Source organism: Phocoena phocoena, chromosome 6 (genome assembly GCF_963924675.1).
Source record: "Phocoena phocoena chromosome 6, mPhoPho1.1, whole genome shotgun sequence".
NCBI classification, from domain to species: Eukaryota; Metazoa; Chordata; class Mammalia; order Artiodactyla; family Phocoenidae; genus Phocoena; species Phocoena phocoena.
In genome coordinates this window covers 114,863,763-114,882,732 of record NC_089224.1, presented here as the reverse complement: position 1 = coordinate 114,882,732, position 18,970 = coordinate 114,863,763, and the positions used below count along the sequence as shown (strand labels likewise).

The window sequence follows — 18,970 nt, the reverse complement described above, 5'->3', positions numbered from 1 at the left end:
GGTAACGTCAGCAGGGAGGTCTGATAGATCTGGAAAAGTGACAGAAGACAGAGCTGCCCACTAGGGAGCGGCTCCCGGCTGGGCTGACTGCCTGTGCCAAGACAGGCCATTCACAATCCTGGCATCAGATGCAAGTCTTTTCCTCTTGGAGCATCAAGCCCACGGGAAATGCCACCTGGCCAGGCTTGGGAGGGAGGAAGGCGTTTTCTTGGGAATGGCGGGCCCAAGTTTCTGCAGACCTTCTCAACCAACACACGCTTCCTAACCCCCCTATCCCCCACGGACAGCAATTGCAGGGACCCCATGGGGGCTGACAGGCCAAGGCAGGTGGACCTATGGAGAACTCGGGATGGAAGGCAGGGCCCTGGGCTGCATGGGAGACTGGCCTGTGACCAGAGAGTGGGAGCAGGGGTGCTGCTGTCCGGCAGAATCTGGAATTACTGAGCTGGGGTGCAGCCACTCCCAGGGGACCTGAGCGCAGGAAGAGCGTCTCCTTGGGCCAGGCCTTATGCTAGAAACCAGGACCAGTGGCCCTGATGGGAGAGGTGGGTGACGGGGGTCACATGAAACGCTTAGGGGCACCCTTAGCTCTGAACGCAAGGCCGGTCACAGAGAAAGCCATCCCTTCACGGAGAAGCCGTATTACAACTGGACAAGGATTCGTATTTTGACTCTAGGGGGGCCCGGCAGCCCCACACTCCTGACACAGGTAGCAGGCTGACGTGGATCTTTATAAAGACAATCTTTACTGACAGTCACAGGCCCCAGGCAAGCTCTGAGGTGAAGGAGGGCCCCAGCCCCTCCCACACTTGCCTGGGCACCTGCGGGCCGAGAGAGGGGTGACAGGACTCCCAAGGTGCTGAGACCAGAAGCGGGCCTTCCCCGCGGCCCCAGGCTGGTGTGGAGGCCTCAGTGGGACCCTGAGTAGAGCTGCCCTCCCCAGCGCCTGTGTGAGCTCAGAGCCAGGATCCCCACCTGGTGGGCTACGCTCAGGTCTTTCCTGCCACCCAGAGCCAGTGAAGGTTGGCAGCTGCCTCTTGGCACCCCAGACAACAAGAGGGAAACGCTGCTGCCGTGAAAGACAAAGATGCTTTGAAGACAGACTTGCCGGGGGCTGAGCCGTAGAGGAGGCGCAGTGGAGGCAGGCCCTCCGCCTCTGGCCTCATCAGCTGTCCTTGCCTCCGTTGCTCCTCTGCTCGGGGGCTGCGGCCTTGGTCAGGTTCCCCGCTTCCCTCTTCAGGACACTAAGCAGAGTCTGCGAGCTCTCCAGGATCTGCGGACAGAGACACCAGCCGGTTAGCACTGCTCCTCCTGTTGGAAAGCTCCTGCGGCCCGGCCCCCCCTCCCGGGCCAGAGCCTGTCTCCCCTCTGAGTCTGGCCCAAAGCCCCTTCCTCACACCCTGGGAAGCCAGGCTGAGGTCATGGCTCCTGCTTCTGCTCTGCGGCTCGCAGTCCGGAACCCGCTACGCGGTGCTGAGTATGGTGCCGACAACAAGACCCAGGTCACTCTGAGCGCGGTATTGTCACCACGGGGGGCCTACAGCCTGTCTAGGCACCCCTGGGCCAGAAACCCTTGACGGGCTCGGCCCAGCACGCGGGCCCCCGAGCCCCACCTTGAGGTAGGCAGCCTCCGTCTCCGCGATGGTCCGATCGAACTCATTCCGAGAGGCTATCTTGCGAGCCAGGTTCTCGTTGACTCGGGCCAGCTTCTCCGTCAGCTGCCTCACCTCATTCTGCAGCCGCTGCTTCTCCTCCTCCTCCTGCTGGATCTGCCGGCACAACTCCTCCCGCTTCTGACACAGCTCTTCGATGCCTAGGGTGGGCCGAGAGAGACAGGCGCGGTGGGCCCAGAGCAGAATGGAGAGCACCGCCCCTCCAGCTCTGGAGCCCCCTGCTCTGGAGGAGAGAAGGCCAGTGGATAGTGCAGGGCCCGGGTGCCGGATGGGCCACCTTTCGCCCGAGCCAGGCCAATGTCCTGCGTCCGAGGAGTCTCAGAGTTAAGGAAAGCACCGCGCGAGGCTCGAGGCGCGAGGCCGGGAGGCCGTGCGTACTCAAGCCCATCGTCCTCTGCTCACTCCACAGATACCTAGCCCTCGGCGGGCGGGCCGCAACGCGGCTGTGCGCTGGGCAGGCCCGCACGGCGTCCGCGCCGCCCCGGCCCGCAAAGCCGCGCACGTACCGTACAACACGCTCGGCCGCGCGCTGCGGGCCAGCTACTGCCCGGGACCGCAGGCCGGCGAGCCCCACGCCCTCCCAGCCTGCCCGGTGGGCCCCACGGCTCGGCCGCTCACACTTGACCAGCTCGTTGTTGTAGTTCTGCAGCGCCGCGCCCTGCTGGGTCATGGTCGCCACCCGGGGTCCCGGCCGCTCCAACCGCCGTTACCGCATCCGGGCCCGCGCCTGCGCACTGCCTACGGACGGCGAGTCCACGGTGCACGTCACCGCCGCGCGCCTCTCGTTTGCGTCATCGCCGCGCGCCGCGCCGGCGGCTCTAGGAGCTGGTGGGAGCAGATGGCGGCGGCGGAAGCGGCGGCGCACAATGACCCCGGACCTGCCCAAGAGCTGCTGGTGGCCTGGAATACCGTGAGCACCGGACTGGTGCCGCCGGCCGCTCTGGGACTGGTGAGGCCCGAGAAGAGGGCAGCGGGCCCGTGCGGGGTTCCCGGGACCCTGCGCGTCCACTCTCGGGTTCATTCGGATCCCTCCGCCCGCTTCTGTCCAGCTTGTTTCCCCCAGAGTCCTTTGTTGTTCCACAGCCTGTCCCTAAGCGTGGGCCCTGCGTCCGTGCGACGAAGGGCAGCGGGGTTTCCGTAGCCTCCGCTGTGCTTTGTCCTTTTCCTGTCTATCTTCGTCTGTCACTGCTTTCTCCATCTCTGCGCTGTGTGTTCTCTTCTTACAGTTTTCTGTACTCCAGGCATCCTCCCGGACCAGCGGTGCGGTCCCTCCAAAGGAGGAGGAGCTTCGGGCGGCGGTGGAGGTTCTCAGGGGCCACGGTCTGCACTCGGTCCTGGAGGAGTGGTTCGCAGAGGTGCTGCAGAACGACCTGCAGGCTAACATATCTCTCGAGTTCTGGAATGCCGTCTCGCAACGTGAGAACTGTGCAGACGAGCCCCAGTGCCTTCTGCTGCTCCTCGATGCTTTTGGGCTCCTGGAGAGCCGCTTGGATCCCTACCTGCGTAGTCTAGAGCTCCTGGAGAAATGGACTCGCCTGGGCTTGCTTATGGGCACCGGTGCTCAGGGGCTTCGGGAAAAGGTTCATACCACGTTGCGGGGCGTCTTGTTCTTTTCCACTCCCAAAACTTTTCAGGAGATGATCCAGCGCCTCTATGGGCGCTTCTTGAGAGTTTACATGCAGAGTAAGAGAAGAGGAGAAGGAGGAACCGACCCCGAACTGGAGGGGGAATTGGACAGCAGATACGCCCGCCGCCGGTACTACCGCCTTCTGCAGAGCCCACTCTGTGCGGGATGTGGCAGTGACAAGCAGCAGTGCTGGTGCCGCCAGGCGCTGGAGCAGTTCCACCAGCTCAGCCAAGTCCTGTGAGTACTTGTGCCTGCGTGGCCGTGCCCCGTTCCTCCTGGCTCCTGCTTGCCCCTCTGGGTCCAGCTGGCCCCTGCAGAGAGCTGCTGAGCTGGCTGGGGGTCTCTGCCACCTGTCCTGGTAGCCAAAGAGAGGGTCCCCAGGATCCGTGTGTTGTGAATTTTTACCTTTCACCCTGGACACAGGTGCACCTGTCACTCGCCCTAGCTCAGGGTTTCACACTTTGCTTATGCTAAGATTCCACGTGATTCCAAATTTCCTGGGCTGTGCAGAGTTTTGCTGTGCTGTTTGTAGGCTCTGAGGAGAGGAATGATGTTTATCCTATGGTTGCAAAAGGTGTGACTGTTGTTTTTTCTCTCTAGAACAAGTCAGAGGTTAAACCAACGTGCTGGGCAAACTGATTGCCCTTTTGGCCTGTCGAGGAGGGAAAGATTTTGTTGTCAGAGCCAGGTCCTGTTGTGTGGTCCTTCCACTCTCTGTGGTCACTTATGATGATTTTGTCACTTTGAGTGAAGTGGCAGCAGTGCAGCTGTCAGATAGTCTCTTGGCTGGACTGAGGGTGTGACTGGATCCACAGAAGCTTCGTTTTTTCAGGAGCCTTTGTCCTCACAGATCGGCATCTGCACCAAAGGGCACAGACAGCTGCATCTGTGTCTGTGGGGCCAGGGTAGTGACGTATTTAGCCGTTGTCTCAGGGTTGTTTCTGGGAGGTGAGCCTTGGCCCCAGTAGCCAGACGTGCTGACCACGTGGGGAAGGCTAGTGTCCCGGCCTGAGCAGGGAGGCCGGCTGGGGGGGCGGGCGGTCGCTGGCCAGTGCTTGTCTTCACAGCAGCTTTTCCTCAAAGCCTCTGGTGCAGCTGTGCCCCCGACGGGAGAGCTGTGGGCGGTACGTGCTGGGGTGGGGTTGGGCGCGTGTGCGTGTGCTCTGCGTTCTCCATGGGCAGGGCTCTTCTCCAGACACAGGCTTAGTCTACTGGAGCGGGTCAGTGCCGAGGCTGTGACTACCACCCTGCACCAAGTGACCCGAGAGAGGATGGAGGACCGCTGCCGGGGCGAGTATGAGCGCTCCTTCCTGCGTGAGTTCCACAAGGTGAGGACCCCCCGCGGGCTGTGTCCTCGTGGATTAGAGGTTTCTGGCAAAACTGACACCTCGGTTTTAGAAACGGCCAGAGCGTGGAGAGCCGGGTGCGTCGGGACGTTGCTGGTGCTGGAAGTCGTCTTGGTGCTGGGTGGAGGCCGGTTATTCTGGGCCCGTCCTGGTGGGAGCAAGAGCCTGTGACGTGCTTAGTGAGGTCTTCGCGGGGCCACGTGGCTGGAGGCCGTGCCAAGGTCTGGGGCATCCCAGTGGGGGGCCTCGGGGGCATCCACGCTGTTGGGACGTGGTCTGGGGTCTGCCCTGGGCTGTACCCAACCAGGGGGCCTCAGCCCGCTCCCACCTCCCAGCTGCTCCCCTCCCCTGCTCTCGCTGTTTCCTGAAGATGCAGGTAAGCTGTGGGGATGAGGGGTGGTGTTCAAAGCACGTGTCCCTGCCAGGGGGCGGGGGGGGCGCTGTGTGCATCTGGAGGTCTGGCGGGTGCTCTTTCCGGTGGCTGGGCGGCCGTGGGAAGACGTGTACACGCTCCGGTCCACGTGGTAGGGTGTCCTGTGGATTTCACGTGCACGGGCTCAGAAGCGCTCCCGCTAGGTGCTGTGGGTTGTGCGTGGGGGGGTCTCGTTGTGCATGGGACCCCCAGGGTGTGTCCATCCGCTCAGATGTAGCAGCCTGTGTCAGAGCCACTGTCGCTGGGGATGAGCACGGGTGCTGGTGTGTGTGGAAGGGGCCTGGGTGTGTGTTGGTGGAGGCCCTGGGAGGCCTCCTTTGGGCCCCTTGTCCTGCTGATTTTAACGTGCTCCTGGTCTTCAGAGTAGGTGGCCTTGGGGGCTCCCAGGGCCCAGCCAGAGGGGCGGGTAGCTGTGTGGCTTCTCCTCGTCTCTGTTCTGGGCTTGGCCCCCAGAGTCCCACACTTGTGTTCTCCCGACAGTGGATTGAGAGGGTGGTCGGCTGGCTGGGCAAGGTGTTCCTGCAGGACGGCCCCAGCAGGCCTGCGTCCCCAGAGGCTGGGAGCTCCCTGCGCCGGTGGCGCTGCCACGTGCAGAGGTTCTTCTATCGCATCTACGCCAGCCTGCGCATCGAGGAGCTCTTCAGCATCATCCGAGGTCAGCCCCGCCTGCCAGGGAGCCGCCTTCCTGCGCCTCTGCCCTTCAGCTCATTGAGGGTGGGGCGGCGGGCACATCTGGGCCCTTCGCGCACAGTGCGTGCTCGCCACGTGTGCACGTGCCAGGACCAGCCTCTCCCCGCAGACTTCCCGGACTCCCGGCCGGCCGTGGAAGACCTCAAGTACTGCCTGGAGAGGACCGACCAGAGGCCGCAGCTTCTTGTGTCCCTCAAGGCTGCCCTGGAGACGCGACTCCTCCACCCAGGTGCCGCCGCGGGGCGAGGCCCACCCGCCATTCACCCTCAGGGCCCGGATCTGGAAGCCCAGGCCTGGGGCCTGTGGAGGGAGTGGGTTTAGAGGCAGTTTTGTGTGGTCCTTCGGGGACAGGGGCAGTGCCCGGTCCCTTTAGAACAGACCCCAGTTTGCAAGGGGGAAAGCAAGTGAGTGCAGGGGTGGCGGGGACAGCTCCCTACAGATCACGCGGGTCTCCTGGGGGTGAGGTGGGACTTGCAGGTCACCTGACCAGGGTGGCTGCCTCCGTGTCCCCGTGTTGCCTGGGCCCTTCTGTGACGGAGCTCTCCCGTCCCGGCCGTAGGCGTGAATACGTGTGACATCATCACCCTGTACATCTCCGCCATCAAGGCGCTGCGTGTGCTGGATCCCTCCATGGTTGTCCTGGAGGTGGCCTGTGAGCCCATTCGCCGCTACCTGAGGTGAGCTCCAGGGCCCCACTCGTGCAGCTGCACTCCCCGTGGGTCTTGCTGCAGCCAGAGGGGTGTGGTCCTTGGGGAGCCAGGGACGCTCCATGTCCCCTCCTAGGCCGGGCAGCTCAGGCTGGGCTCCTTCCTCCTGCCAGCGCTGGTTCCCACGCCTGTGGCCCAGGGTCACCAGGCCCGTGTGCAGGCCGCGGGGCCCACACCAGCACAGACAGGTGGCCCTGCTCGCTTTGCCTCGCGCCAGCCTGGCTCCAGGACTGACGGGAAGGGTGGGGCCTCGCGTTGCTGGCCTTCTACCAAGAGGAGCAGAGCCTCTCGGGCCGTCTGCCGGGGGATGTGTTTGAGCAGGCGCCATGCACAGCCACCCAGAAACCCCTCAGCGCACAGAGGAGGCTCGGGGATGGGGCCGGGCAGCGTCTGGAGCTGCCCTGACTCAGGCCTGCTGCCTCCTGGCCGGGCATGGCCTGGCGTTGTGTCTGTCGTCTCAGCTCCTCCTCCTAGAAAATGATTTAGCTTTAGGGGTGGCGGGGCAGGGGAGGGAGTCTCACGGGCTTGCCTTTAGCACGTGACTGACGGCCCTGGCTGCAGGGGTCAGGCAGGGTCCCGCGTTCAGGTGGGACAGGCGGTGAGGGGCTCGTGCCTGACAGGACGCGGGAGGACACGGTGCGGCAGATCGTGGCAGGGCTGACCGGGGACTCGGATGGGACGGGGGACTTGGCTGTTGAGCTGTCCAAGACGGACCCGGCCAGCCTGGAGACCGGCCAGGACAGCGAGGATGACTCCGGCGAGCCAGAGGACTGGGTTCCCGACCCTGTGGACGCGGATCCAGGTCAGCGCCTGCCGGCCCTGCTGCCAGGCTCTGGATTTCGGGGGGTGGTCCAGTCGGGCAGGCGCTCTGGTCTCCAGTTTGTTGCCACGTGGGCTCTGGAGCTCCAGGGGATCCAGGGTCAGAGTGTAACCCCACCTGGTTCCCCGGGGTTCTTCACCTGGCTTGGGTGGTGTCCCCGCCCAGACCCGTGGTGGGGTGCCCTGCCTGCCTCTCCTGCCTCTGCCGCTTCAGCTGGAGAAGGAGTGGGTTTTCGGCATCCCCACCTCGTGGGCTTGGCCGGGCACGGGCTGCCTGGCACCACCTGTGCCGCCTCCGTGTCTGAGAGGCGCCGGTGGTGCCCGTGCCGTGCAGGGAAGTCCAGCTCTAAGCGGCGCTCCTCGGACATCATCAGCCTGCTGGTCAGCATCTACGGCAGCAAGGACCTCTTCATCAACGAGTACCGCTCGCTGCTGGCCGACCGCCTGCTGCACCAGTTCAGTTTCAGCCCTGAGCGGTGAGGCCTGTGGGGTGCCACTCCGGGTCCCCAGGGAGGGGTGGCCTTCACTTGCAGTGGCTGCTCTCTGTTAGCCCTGGTGCACGTCGGGGATGCGCTGGGTCCCTGAGGCTGGGCGGGGACTGACCTGTGCTTGGCCTCTGCCCCCCGGGGGAGGGGGGGCCTGGGGGTAGCCAAGGAGCCTGGGGCGGTAGGTCCCAGGGCTTCCGGCCCTCCTGGGGTGGAGTGGGCACAGGGCTCCCGCCTCTCCTCCTGGGCTGGGAGGGGTGTCCCTGCTCCGGGGATGGGGGGATGGGGGGGCAGTGTCGCTCTGTAGGTGCCAGTTGGGGTGGGGGCACACCGCAGCCCTCAGAGTTGCGTCCTTCCAGGGAGATCCGCAACGTGGAGCTGCTGAAGCTGCGCTTTGGCGAGGCCCCGATGCATTTCTGCGAGGTCATGCTCAAGGTAGGTGCCTGGGGCTCCCCGCCACCGCCGGGCCCCTACCCCTGTCGGTCGCGGACCTTCAGGAGGCCCCGTCTCCCCCACAGGATATGGCAGACTCGCGCCGCATCAATGCCAACATCCGGGAGGAGGATGAGAAGCGGCCCGCAGAGGAGCAGCCGCCGTTCGGGGTCTACGCCGTCATCCTCTCCAGCGAGTTCTGGCCGCCCTTCAAGGATGAGAAGCTGGAGGTTCCCGAGGACATCAGGGAGGCCCTGGAGGTCTACTGCAGGAAGTACGAGAAGCTGAAGGTATGGCCGCGCCGCTGGGGCACTGGCACCTCGGACGAGTCCCTCCGCGTCTGCGCCCTGCGCTCGGCACCCTCTCCTCCCCTCCTGGGAGCCTGTCTGTGCAGGTGTGCACACTCTCTGCACGCCCTCCTGTGCCCCCAAGGCGCTGGGAGTGGGCGTGTCCCTGGGCTGCCTCTTCCACCGTCCACCCTCTTGGCCTCAGAACCAGGAGCTGGGCTGCAGGGATCGCCCCAGGGGGAGTCGGGGGCTCTGTCTCTTCCATGGGCGTCTCCAGGTTGCTTTTGAGGTGTTTGACCTCTATGATCCTCCGCCATCCTGCCCCTCCCTGGCTTGTTTCCCTGGCAGCTGCTTTCTGGAGTGCCAGGGCACTTGGGGACCCAGACCATGCTGTCTGCTGTTAGGTCCCTGGGGCCACAGGGCTCGGCAAGGAGAAGGGGGTGTGTGGGCTGGTCAGGAGGCCGGGGGCCAGGAGTAGCCGATTGGCAGAGTTTATCGCTCGTCCCCTCCAGTCCTGGCGTTGGGAGTCCAGGTGAGAGGTGTGGGCAGGTGGAGTCTGGTGTGGGCAAGGGTCCGTGGCACGGAGGACCCTTCTTCCAGGTGATGGTTCAGAGGAGCCGTGTTGGGAGAGAGGAGGGAGTTTGGGACACCTGTCCCAGGTTTCAGGGGACAGGTGGAGAAGTGGGTTCTGGGGCGTTCAGTCTGATGAGTGGGGTGTGGGGCCCTGAGAGGCCACCGGCCGGAGGAGACGCCAGGCACCTAAGCAGAGGACAGGGCCGCAGGTGTCCAGGGTGCAGACCCTGAGCTCTCGAGGGACCTGGGACACCCCTGGAGGTGGGAGCCCTCAGGACAGAGCCCCAGGAGGGCGGCAGGTGGGGCTGGGCCGGGACCTTTCCTGCCCCTGCGTGGGAGGTGGTGCTTGCTCTGTGGGGCCTCGGCGCTGCCCCGCCCCCGCCCCCACCCCCCAGTCGAGGACGTCCACGTGGCTCGCCCGTGTGCTCGGCACCCTCCCCTGCTGCTCTGGCTGCCCTGCTGGCCTCTGCGCCGCAGCTCGCCTGCCTGGAGAGGCCCCGCCGGCTTCCTCCGCAATTCCCCCTGGGGCCTGGGGGTGTCTCAGGCGTGCCCTCCATCTCAGGCCGCGGACCCGGCATGCCAGTGCCGGAGCGGCCGGGCAGGCCCCCAGTCTGTGCCAAGAGGTCAAGCCTGTGGCCACGGTGCCTCTGCTTCCCGCCAGCCGGGCTCCTGGTCCGAGGACTGCGCTGGACACGTGCGGGTGGCCGTGCCTGTGCCGACTGCCGCTGGGCCTCGCGTGTGCCCGCTGCAGGCCAGAGTGGTTGTAAAGGTCATGGCCTTGGAGCCAGAGGGCGTGGTTCTGAGCTTGGCCAGCTGCCAGCTGTAGAGAGGTTAGCTGTCGCCCCCCTTCAGAGCTGGGGGCGTGAAGAAGGGCTCAGAGCAGCCAGTGTCCGCCAGGCCGGCCCTGACGAAGTGCCCCAGACAGGCGCCGTCGGCGCACCGGAAATTTATTGTCTCAGTTCTGGCAGCCAGCAGTTCGAAGCCGAGGTGTGGGCAGGGCCGCGCTCCCTCCAGAGGCTCCAGGGGAGGGTCCTCTTGCCTCTTCCAGCTGCTGGGGCTCCGGGTGTTGTCGGCTTGTAGAGGCATCACTCACCCCTGCATCGTGCCCCACGGCCTCTCCTGTGTCTCTGTGTCCACGTTCTCCTCCTCTTATGGGGACACCAGTCATGCTGGATTAAGGGCCCCCCACGCCAGTGTGACCTCACCTTAACTAGCTGCATCTGTAGTGACCCGACTGGCAAATAGGGTTACCTTCTGAGGCACCGGGGGTGAGGACTTTAACATCATTTGTGGAGGTCACAGTTGAGCGTGTGAGAGTCTACTCTCTGGCCCCCCAAATTCACGTTCTTCTCACGTGCGAGATACATTTAGCCACGTCCAGCGTCCCCAGATTTTAACCATTCTGCCACCGACTCAAAGTCCCAGATCTCTGAGTCAGGTCAGGGTGAAGCCTGGGGCACGATTCTCCTTCAGCTGTAAACCTATGAATAAATCTCTCTCTGCTTCCGAAGTCCAGTGGTGGGACAGGTGTTGGGCAGACACCTGCCCTCCAAAAGGGAGATACTGGAAGGAAGGGAGGGTTCCCAGGCCCTAAGCAAGTCTGAATTCCACTCCATCTGGCTGGGTGCCAGTCTTCTCTGCCCTCGGGGGCAGCCCCACCCTGCCAGGCCAGGCCTCTGCAACACGGCCCTGCCCTCGGAGTCATGCTCTCCCTTTGGCCGCCCCTCCCTTTCCACCCAGGCTGGCATCGTTTCCACTGCTATTAAATTCTCAGGAGCCTTGTTGGCCTCCGTGCAGTTCTCGGCGTCCAGTCCGTGGGCCTGGGGCCTCTCACACCTCTACTGGCCCCTCTCTGTCCTGGCTCCTGGGCACTGCTGGTTGGTGCCGCCTTGACACAGGTCACCTCTAGGGCCATACAGGCTCTGTCTGCAGAGCGCACGGCAGGATGTGCGAACTACCCAGTGCTGCTGGCTCCTTTCTGCTCACCAGGTCCTCCCTCGGTTTTCCCTCTCAATTCACTACAAGCGGTGAGGAGAAAGCAGGCTGCACCTTCCATACTTTGCTTGGAAATCTCAACCTAACGTCCAGGTTCCTCCCTCGCGAGTTCTGCTTTCCACCCAGCAGAGCGCGTCTCTGCCGCCGCGTGACGGGTCGCCTTTCCTCCCATCTCCGGTGATGTGTTCCTTGCTTCAACAGGCCTCACTGGAATGGCCTTTCCTGTCCGTGTTTCTACCAGTAGCCTCTCCAGGGCAACCCAGGATTTTATGAGCCTGCAGCTCAAAACTTTCCCAGCCTTCCCCATCCCCCAACACCATAGCCACGTCCACGTGTTCTAAAAAGGTATTTGCTACAGTAGCACCTTCCCCTCCGGCTGAAGTCTGTATCACTGTCCCGTGGTGGCTGTGACAAAGTACCGCACACCAGGTGCTAAAACAGGAACTTCTCTCGGCTCTGGAGGCCAGGGTGTGAGATGGAGGTGAGGGCCTTCTGGAGGCTGCGGGCGAATCCTCCCTGCCTCTTCCGGCCTCCAGGGGCGCCTGTGTCGCTCCAGCCTCACACGCCGTCTGCCCTCCCGCGAGGACACTTACCGAGTTAGATTAGGGTTTGCGGTACTCCAGCACGACCTCTTCTTCCCTAACGATATCTGCAAAGGCCTAGTGTCCAAGTCAGGCCACTTTCTGGGGCCCTGGGGCCAGGACGTGGACGTTTCTCTCAGAGGCGCAGGGGCCCTCGCTGTTAGGGGTGCCGGGGGAGGGGGAGGGGACTGGAGTCCCGCCGTGTGCTGGTCCCGTCGCTGCCCGCCAGGGTGGGGGCAGGTCAGGGAGCCCTTCCTCACCCGGTCCCAGGTAGCAAAGCCTTGTCCAGCTGGACCCGCTGGGCGGCCCGTGCTGACCCCAGCCCTCCCCAGGCCATGCGGACGCTCAGCTGGAAGCACACCTTGGGCCTAGTGACCATGGATGTGGAGCTGGCTGACCGTACCCTGTCCGTGGCGGTGACCCCTGTGCAGGCGGTGGTCCTGCTGTACTTCCAGGACCAAGGTGAGCCCCCAGCCGCCCTGGTCTGGCCGCGCCTCCCGGGAGGGCACCGTTCTGTGTCCGGTGGAGGGTGGGGTGGGACCCAGGCGGCCCGAGCCACGCGGGCAGCAGCCCCCCTGCCCCGTCCCCCCCCCCCCCCCCCCCCCGCTGGGGCCTGGCTGTGCCCTGAGGGTCCTGCCGGTCCCGCCCCGCCCACAGCCAGCTGGGCGCTGGAGGAGCTGAGCAAGGTGGTGAAGATGCCCGTGGCACTGCTGCGGCGGCGCGCGTCGGTGTGGCTGCAGCAGGGCGTGCTGCGCGAGGAGCCGGCCGGCACCTTCTCGGTGGTGGAGGAGGAGCGACCCCAGGACCGGGACAGCATGGTGCTCGTCGACAGCGACGACGAGAGCGACTCGGGCATGGCCTCGCAGGCCGACCAGAGGGAGGAGGAGCTGCTGGTGCGCGCGGGGCCCAGGCCGGGCGGGGGCGGGGTGGGGGCGCCGCCCAGCGCGGCCTGACCGCCGGCCCCGGCCGCCGTGCCCGCAGCTCTTCTGGACGTACATCCAGGCCATGCTGACCAACCTGGAGAGCCTGTCGCTGGAGCGCATCTACAGCATGCTGCGCATGTTCGTGGTCACCGGCCCCGCGCTGGCCGAGATCGACCTGCAGGAGCTCCAGGGCTTCCTGCAGAGGAAGGTGCGCGACCAGCAGCTTGTCTACTCCGCCGGCGTCTACCGCCTGCCCAAGAGCTGCGGCTGAGCCGCCGCCAGTCCCCACCCAGCCCCCAGGACGACAGTAAAGCAGACGGTTCTTCCTCCCTCCCTGTCCTGCTGGCTCTGTGGGCTTCGTGGGCATGCGGTCAGGTTCTCCCTCCAGACCAGCCTCTGACAGAGCCTGGCAGAGCCCGGGCCCCAGGAGTCGGTGGGGAGCTGCACACCTGTGTTTGGGCTCCAGGCCGGGAGTCCTGGCACTTGGTATCTCCAGGCCTCCGTGGCTGACAGAGGCCCCCGTCACTCCCGTGGCTTGGGCAGGAGCTCACGGGGGGTGGGCTGTCTGGGAGATGGGCCCTCCTGGGCCGCCCTCCTGAGGGACATCCAGCTCCAGCCTCACCCCTCTGGCCTTTGAAAGAAGCCCTTTTGAAAGTCTCCCTCTCTCTGCCTGGCACGAGGGTCTGGCGCCCAAGTGCTGGGCTGAGAGCCCCAGGGCTGCTGCTGCGGCCCGGGGTGGGGGGGCTCCATCAGAATGCATGAGGTGGGCGGGTGGCCAGGCAGCCCGTGTGAAGCCAGGAACTTCTTGCGTGTCCAGCATGGCGTGCTGCCTGGGATACGCCTAGGCTCGGGCAGCTGCAGTGCTGGGGGCTTCCAAGGAAGAGTGCTTTCAGAAGGGCCAGTTCTTTCTGTGCCCGGAGGCGTGTGGTCAGGAGCGCCCGGGGGCCTCGATGTTCCTAGCACAAGATGCCGGGCCCGGTGAGTCCAGCCATCCCCAGAGCTGCAGCACAGGGCTGTTGTGTCCGGAGCACAGGGTCCTGTCCAAGGCCAGCACTGGGGGCCCCGCGCTGCCCTTACTCCCAGGTCCCAGGAGGCGGGGAGGCTGTTAGCTCTGCCGGGCCCAAGGCCTTCAAAGCTGTGCTCGGTGCCACAGCCTCCGTGGCCCAGACCTTCACTTGTCCAGCGGGAACCGCTCGAGCCCGGTGGCGCTGTCCCCACGGCAACAAAGGCCCTTTGGAACGAATGTCTCCACTGCCCTGCTCCTCCCTGCGGTGCGTTCCCAGGCCTGGAGCCATGCCCGCTGCCCCGCAGACACGGTGCGGCTCCCCACCAGTCTGTGCCCCGGTGCCCCCACTCCGCTCTTTGGCCTGTTCTGCTCGAGGGCCCAAGTGTCAGTCCTGCTCTGGGGCTTTTCTTTCTGCTGCTGCTTGGCTGTGCTGTGCAGTTTCTGGGACCTCGGTTCCCACCCCAGGGATTGAACCCAGGCCACGGTAGTGGAAGCCCGCAGTCCGAACCCCTAAACTGCCAGGGAGCTCCCTCGGGGGCTTTTCCTTCTTGCTCCGCAGGGTGGTGGTTGCTGTGGGATTTGGAGAGATTAGCCGCACAGCCTTAGCAGTTTGAGGACTCTTGACAGGCCAGTGGGTCCCTGCCTTGGGCTCCACCTGCTTGGCCCCTCCAAGGCGGGCTGCACCGTGGTCACAAGAGGGGCTTGGGACTTCCCCGGTGGCGCAGTGGTTAGGAATCCGCCTGCCAATGCAGGGGACACGGGTTTGAGCCCTGGTCCGGGAAGATCCCACATGCCGTGAGGCATCTGGGCCTGCGTGCCGCAACTACTGAGCCTGCGCTCTAGAGCCCGCGAGCCACAACTACTGAGCCCGAGTGCCACAACTACTGAGGCCTGTGCACCACAACTACTGAGCCTGCGCTCTAGAGCCTGGGAGCCACAACTGCTGAGGCCCTCGCGCCTGGAGCCTGTGTTCCTCAACAGGAGAAGCCGCTGCGATGAGAAGGCCCCGCACCGCGACAAAGAGTGGCCCCGGCTCACTGCAACTAGAGAAAGCCTGCGCGCAGCGGCGAAGACCCGACGCAGCCAAAAATAAATAAAAAAGTAATAAAGACACTTAAAGAAAAAAAAGAAGAGGGACTTCCTGCCTGGCACTGGGCTGGGCATGCCTTCGTCATCCTAACCAGGATGCAGACCTGCTGGACTGGCCTGGCAGGGTGGCAGTGCCAGCCGCTGGGCCGGGACACACCTGCCCTGAGTCCCTTTGGACTCAGTTTGTGGATGAGTGTGGTAAAACCCAGCGTCTCAGGTCATAGGATCACTCAACAGGTGTAGAGGTGTGCCAGGAGCTGCCACCAGGAGGGGGCACCTGTGTGAGGGTCAGGGAGGTCCCCAGTGACCAGGGGTTGGCTGCGGCCCAGCGGGGCACCCCCCACCCCCCAGTGCCCTGTGGGGTTAGCCGTGGGGATGGGGGCAGGTATCTGCTTCTGCTGCCTGGGTTTGCTCGGCAGGTCCTTAGGGGAGGAGGCTGAGGTTAACCCCAGCCGTGCCAGCCTCCTGTGGACAGCGCTTGCCTGGTCTGCGAGAGGCTGCACGGGACAGACTGCAGCGGTGGTCGTGAGCGCTAACTGTAATGACACGCTTAAGCCAGAGCCCCAGTCACCTGCTCCTTGAGGGTGTTCTGCGAAACACTGCTGGGGCCCCTATGGGGCGGTGGGTGCGTGTCCACCCCCCGGGCCTCGCTTGGTCCCTGCTTGTTCCAGTCTTGGGGGGAGGGTGGTGACATCAGTCAGCTGGAGACCAGGCCGCACCTAAGCTGCCGCAGCCCTTATCCTGACAGGGAAACTGAGGCCCAGGCTTGCCCACTATGGACCTCTCTGGGTTTCCAGGCCGCTGCCTCTGCGACCCCAGGGTCCCAAGTGCAGCCACTGCCCCTTTGCCGTGAAGCGCTCTCCTTCCAAGACCACGGCAGCCCCACCACTGCCCCTGCCTCAGATCTGACCAGGGCACTCTGGAGTGACTCCCAGGCCCCGGCCGCCCTACCTGCCCTACCCTGGGGCTGCCTGCCCAGGGCTTCTCAGGAGCCCAGCACCTGAGGGCGGTGCCCAAGGCGAGGCCCTGCCCCCACCCTCCCTGCCTCACAGCTCCATTGTGAGGTCAGCGCTTTCCGATGAGTTCTGTCCAGAGGCGTGGAGATGGCCCCCTGTCCCCAGCCTGACTCCTGCCTGGTTGGCCGCCCCCTCGGCCTGATATGTTTGTCCCTTTTGCTCATCCCTGCTGCAGGTGCCTCCTTCTGTTCGCCAACCCTGTCCCCAGCCAGGGCCCCTCCCTGGTTCAGGCAGGCCAGGCGCACCCGTGTCCTCCTGGTGGCTGCCGGGGGTGGGAGGGCGGGCTTGGGGGTGACCCGCTGGGAGGTGACAACAGCCCCTTGGCCCTGTCTCTGCAGCTGGAACCTACTGTGAGTGTAGCTTTGGCCTCAGTCGCGAGGCCCTCATTGCCCTGCTGGTGGTGCTGGCGGCTGTCAGCGCCAGCTGCTTCTGCGCTCTCATCATCGTGGCAGTTGGCGTCATTCGAGCCAAGGGGTGCGTGAGCCCCAGGGCCAGGGCGGGCGTGTGAGGGCTGTGGGGCCGGGCCATCCCCCTGGGCCCTCGGTCTCGATGGGCGAGGTCACCAGGGACTTGGGAATGGAGTCTCCCAGAATGGGATGGGGAGAGGTGTGGGGAGCACCGCTGGGCTCCTGGAGGCCAACCCCGCTGTCCCAGACTCACGCCTTACCTTTGTTCCCTCCCGCCCCTCAGTGAAACATACCCCGGACACATGGAGGGCAGGTGAGTGACCCCGGGGGAGGACCCCCAGGGGGAGCTGTGCCCCTGCTCCCTGACCCCCCACCCCCGGGAGGTGTGGTTCACAGACACGGCAGGAGCCCCGGGTGGTTGAGGCCTCATGAGCCCATGCTGATGGCCGCCTGCAGCTAGCCTGACCTGGACCACACCGTGCAGGTTGGTGGGGCACTGCGGGGCTCAGGAAGATCACATGGACCTGCACGCGGCGCACATGGGGTCCCACCTCGTGGCCCCTGAAATGGAGGTCTCCATGATGCCGCCCCTGGAAGATCACGGCCTCACGACCATCACCGTGGACTCGACCCTAGAGGGGCTGCCCCCACAACCCCTGCCGCCTCAGCAGGGCTTTGGGCAGCTGGGGGAAGGGGAATTAAACAGTAGTTAGCAGGTCTGCGTTGTCCTCCCTGCTGGCCCCTCTCGAGCCCTTCTGCAGATGCTATTGGGGTGGGGGGGTCTGCGTCGCCTCCTGTCTCTTCAGTGGGGTGCCCAGTGCCCATGCTGGGCTCCCGCTGTCCACCCTGCAGGGCAGGGATCACACCCCTGGGGTTTCCACTTCCTGCCATCGTGGCGTCAGCCCAGCTCCTCCCTGCACCTTCCTGCCGCTTTGTCCCATGAAGCAGACAGCGCCCGCCCCCGCCCCCCCCCGTGAGCCCCTGCCCATCCCACCCCCACCCCCACCCCAGGAAAATGCCGGGACAGGCCCTGCAACTCTGGTGAGTCCAGAGGGAGCAGCAGGCGGCAGGAGGACTCGGGCTGGTGCCCCTGCTCCACCACGCTGCCTCCTCGAAGTTCCGGCAGAGTCCTTGGTGGGCAGGGTGGGGCAGATGTGATGGCCTCGCCTTCCTCAGGCGTGCAGCCCTCCCTCTACCTCACTGCCTGTCCCCTGGGTTCAGGCCCCCGTCCTGTGCTTGTGCCCCATGAGGATGGGAGCATCCCTGGGGGGGCTACTGGATATGCGCACTAGAATCCCGGCTGAGAGGAGGCGGTGGAGACTCGGGGGAGGAGCGGGTAGCACTGGGTCCTCTTCCGCGTGTCGCAGCCATGAGTTCAGTAGCGGTGAGGCTGCGGAGGCGGCGGTGTGGTCCAGTTGCCCAGGCCTCAGCCGGGTGCGGGGCGGTGGACCACGCAGGTGAGGAGGGGGTGGCGCCTTATCAGTGCTGCTGCTGGCGCGGAGCCAAGAGGAGCTCAGAGCTTCAGGACAGGTGGCTGGCAGTGCCGGGCGCTGGCTATGTGCCCAGCCTCCGCCCTAGGCACGGGACCAGCCGTGGGACGGACGGGCTCCCGGGACGCCTGGGCAGCTGGCCTCCTACCGTTGCCCCCATGCGGAGCCCCTCCTTTCTCTCGCGACGGCCGCCGCCGCTGTTTCTACTGCTGCTGTCGCCGTGGCCAGTCTGGGTCCAGGCGCCCCCAGCAGCCGCCCCCGCGGCAACCCCGGGCGCCCCGGACTGCCCCGAGGCGTGCGCGTGCGCGCCAGAGGGCCAGGCCAACTGCTCCGGGCGCGCGCTGCCCGCCGTGCCAGGGCGCCTGAGCCAGCGCGTGCGCGCGCTGCTGCTGGACCACAACCGCGTGCGTGCGCTGCCGCCCGGCGCCTTCGTGGGCGCTGGCGCGCTGCTACACCTGGACCTGCGCGAGAACGGACTGCGCTGGGTGCACGCGCGAGCCTTCTGGGGCTTGGGCGCGCTGAAGCAGCTCGACCTCAGCGCCAACCAGCTGGAGGCGCTGGTGCCCGGCACCTTCGCTCCACTGCGCGCGCTTTGCGTCCTCTCTCTGGCCGGGAACCGGCTGGCGCGTCTAGAGCCCGCGGCGCTGGGCACGCTCCCGCTGCTGAGCACGCTCAGCCTGCAGGACAACGAGCTGCCTGCCCTCGCGCCCGCGCTCCTGGCGGGCCTGCCCGCTCTCAACACGCTGCGGCTGCGCGGCAACCCCTGGGCCTGCGGCTGCGCGCTGCGCCCACTCTGCACCTGGCTGCGCAGGCACCCGCTGCCCGCGCCAGGTGAGCCCTCGAGGGCGCGGGCGGGCGGGCGGGGCGGGCCACTGCCGCCGCCGTCGCCTGACGCCGCTCCCGTGTCCCGCAGAGGCCGAGACGCTGATCTGCGTGTCGCCGGGACGCCTGACGCTCAGCCCCTTGACCGCCTTCCCCGACGCCGCCTTCAACCACTGCGCGCGGCCCCTTGCCGCGCGGGAACTGGTCGTGGTCTACGCGCTCGGGCCCGTCTCCTTCCTCGCTAGCCTGGCCGCCTGCCTGGCGCTGGGCTCCATGCTTACCGCCTGCCGCGCGCGCCGCCGCCGCCGCGCCGCCGCCCGCCGCCCGCCGAGGAGTCTGCCGGATCCCGGTGCCGGCATGGCCTCGCCTGCGGCAGTCGCCGCTGCCGAAGCCTGAGCGGGCCGCGGCCGCCCTCGAACCTTCCCCCTATCCCCTGCTCTCCTTCGCACTCCCTGCAGGCGTCAACAAGCGACACAGATAGAAGTTTTCTTGACATTCCTTTCGGCATCACCACTACACACACCGGCTGGAGGGGGTGGGGTGGAGGGCGGTGCACGCCGGGCCCCCGG

The 18,970-nt window shown here is 65.7% G+C and overlaps 4 protein-coding genes across 4 annotated transcripts; 3 read left to right on the top strand and 1 right to left on the bottom strand.

Moving 5' to 3' along the window:
• Nucleotides 1-1,165: 1,165 nt before the first annotated feature.
• SSNA1 (SS nuclear autoantigen 1) lies at nt 1,166-2,343 on the bottom strand. Its single transcript, XM_065879626.1, has 3 exons — nt 2,292-2,343; nt 1,614-1,813; nt 1,166-1,273 (listed from the first exon to the last, which is right to left on the bottom strand). The coding sequence occupies exons 1-3, from the start codon at nt 2,341-2,343 to the stop codon at nt 1,166-1,168; spliced, it is 360 nt and encodes a 119-aa protein (XP_065735698.1).
• Nucleotides 2,342-12,842, top strand: ANAPC2 (anaphase promoting complex subunit 2). Its single transcript, XM_065879993.1, has 14 exons — nt 2,342-2,501; nt 2,561-2,622; nt 2,915-3,537; nt 4,496-4,628; nt 5,560-5,734; nt 5,879-5,998; nt 6,329-6,446; nt 7,097-7,278; nt 7,630-7,771; nt 8,140-8,215; nt 8,299-8,502; nt 11,981-12,110; nt 12,306-12,541; nt 12,630-12,842. Exons 1-14 carry the CDS (start codon nt 2,342-2,344, stop codon nt 12,840-12,842), a joined length of 2,574 nt encoding a protein of 857 aa, XP_065736065.1.
• Nucleotides 12,843-15,769: 2,927 nt separating this feature from the next.
• TMEM210 (transmembrane protein 210) lies at nt 15,770-16,802 on the top strand. Its single transcript, XM_065879992.1, has 4 exons — nt 15,770-15,857; nt 16,021-16,156; nt 16,373-16,402; nt 16,574-16,802. The coding sequence occupies exons 1-4, from the start codon at nt 15,770-15,772 to the stop codon at nt 16,800-16,802; spliced, it is 483 nt and encodes a 160-aa protein (XP_065736064.1).
• An 883-nt stretch (nt 16,803-17,685) lies between these two features.
• LRRC26 (leucine rich repeat containing 26) lies at nt 17,686-18,879 on the top strand. The gene is made up of 2 exons (XM_065879609.1): nt 17,686-18,410; nt 18,493-18,879. Exons 1-2 carry the CDS (start codon nt 17,738-17,740, stop codon nt 18,795-18,797), a joined length of 978 nt encoding a protein of 325 aa, XP_065735681.1. The 5' UTR covers nt 17,686-17,737; the 3' UTR covers nt 18,798-18,879.
• Nucleotides 18,880-18,970: the final 91 nt, after the last annotated feature.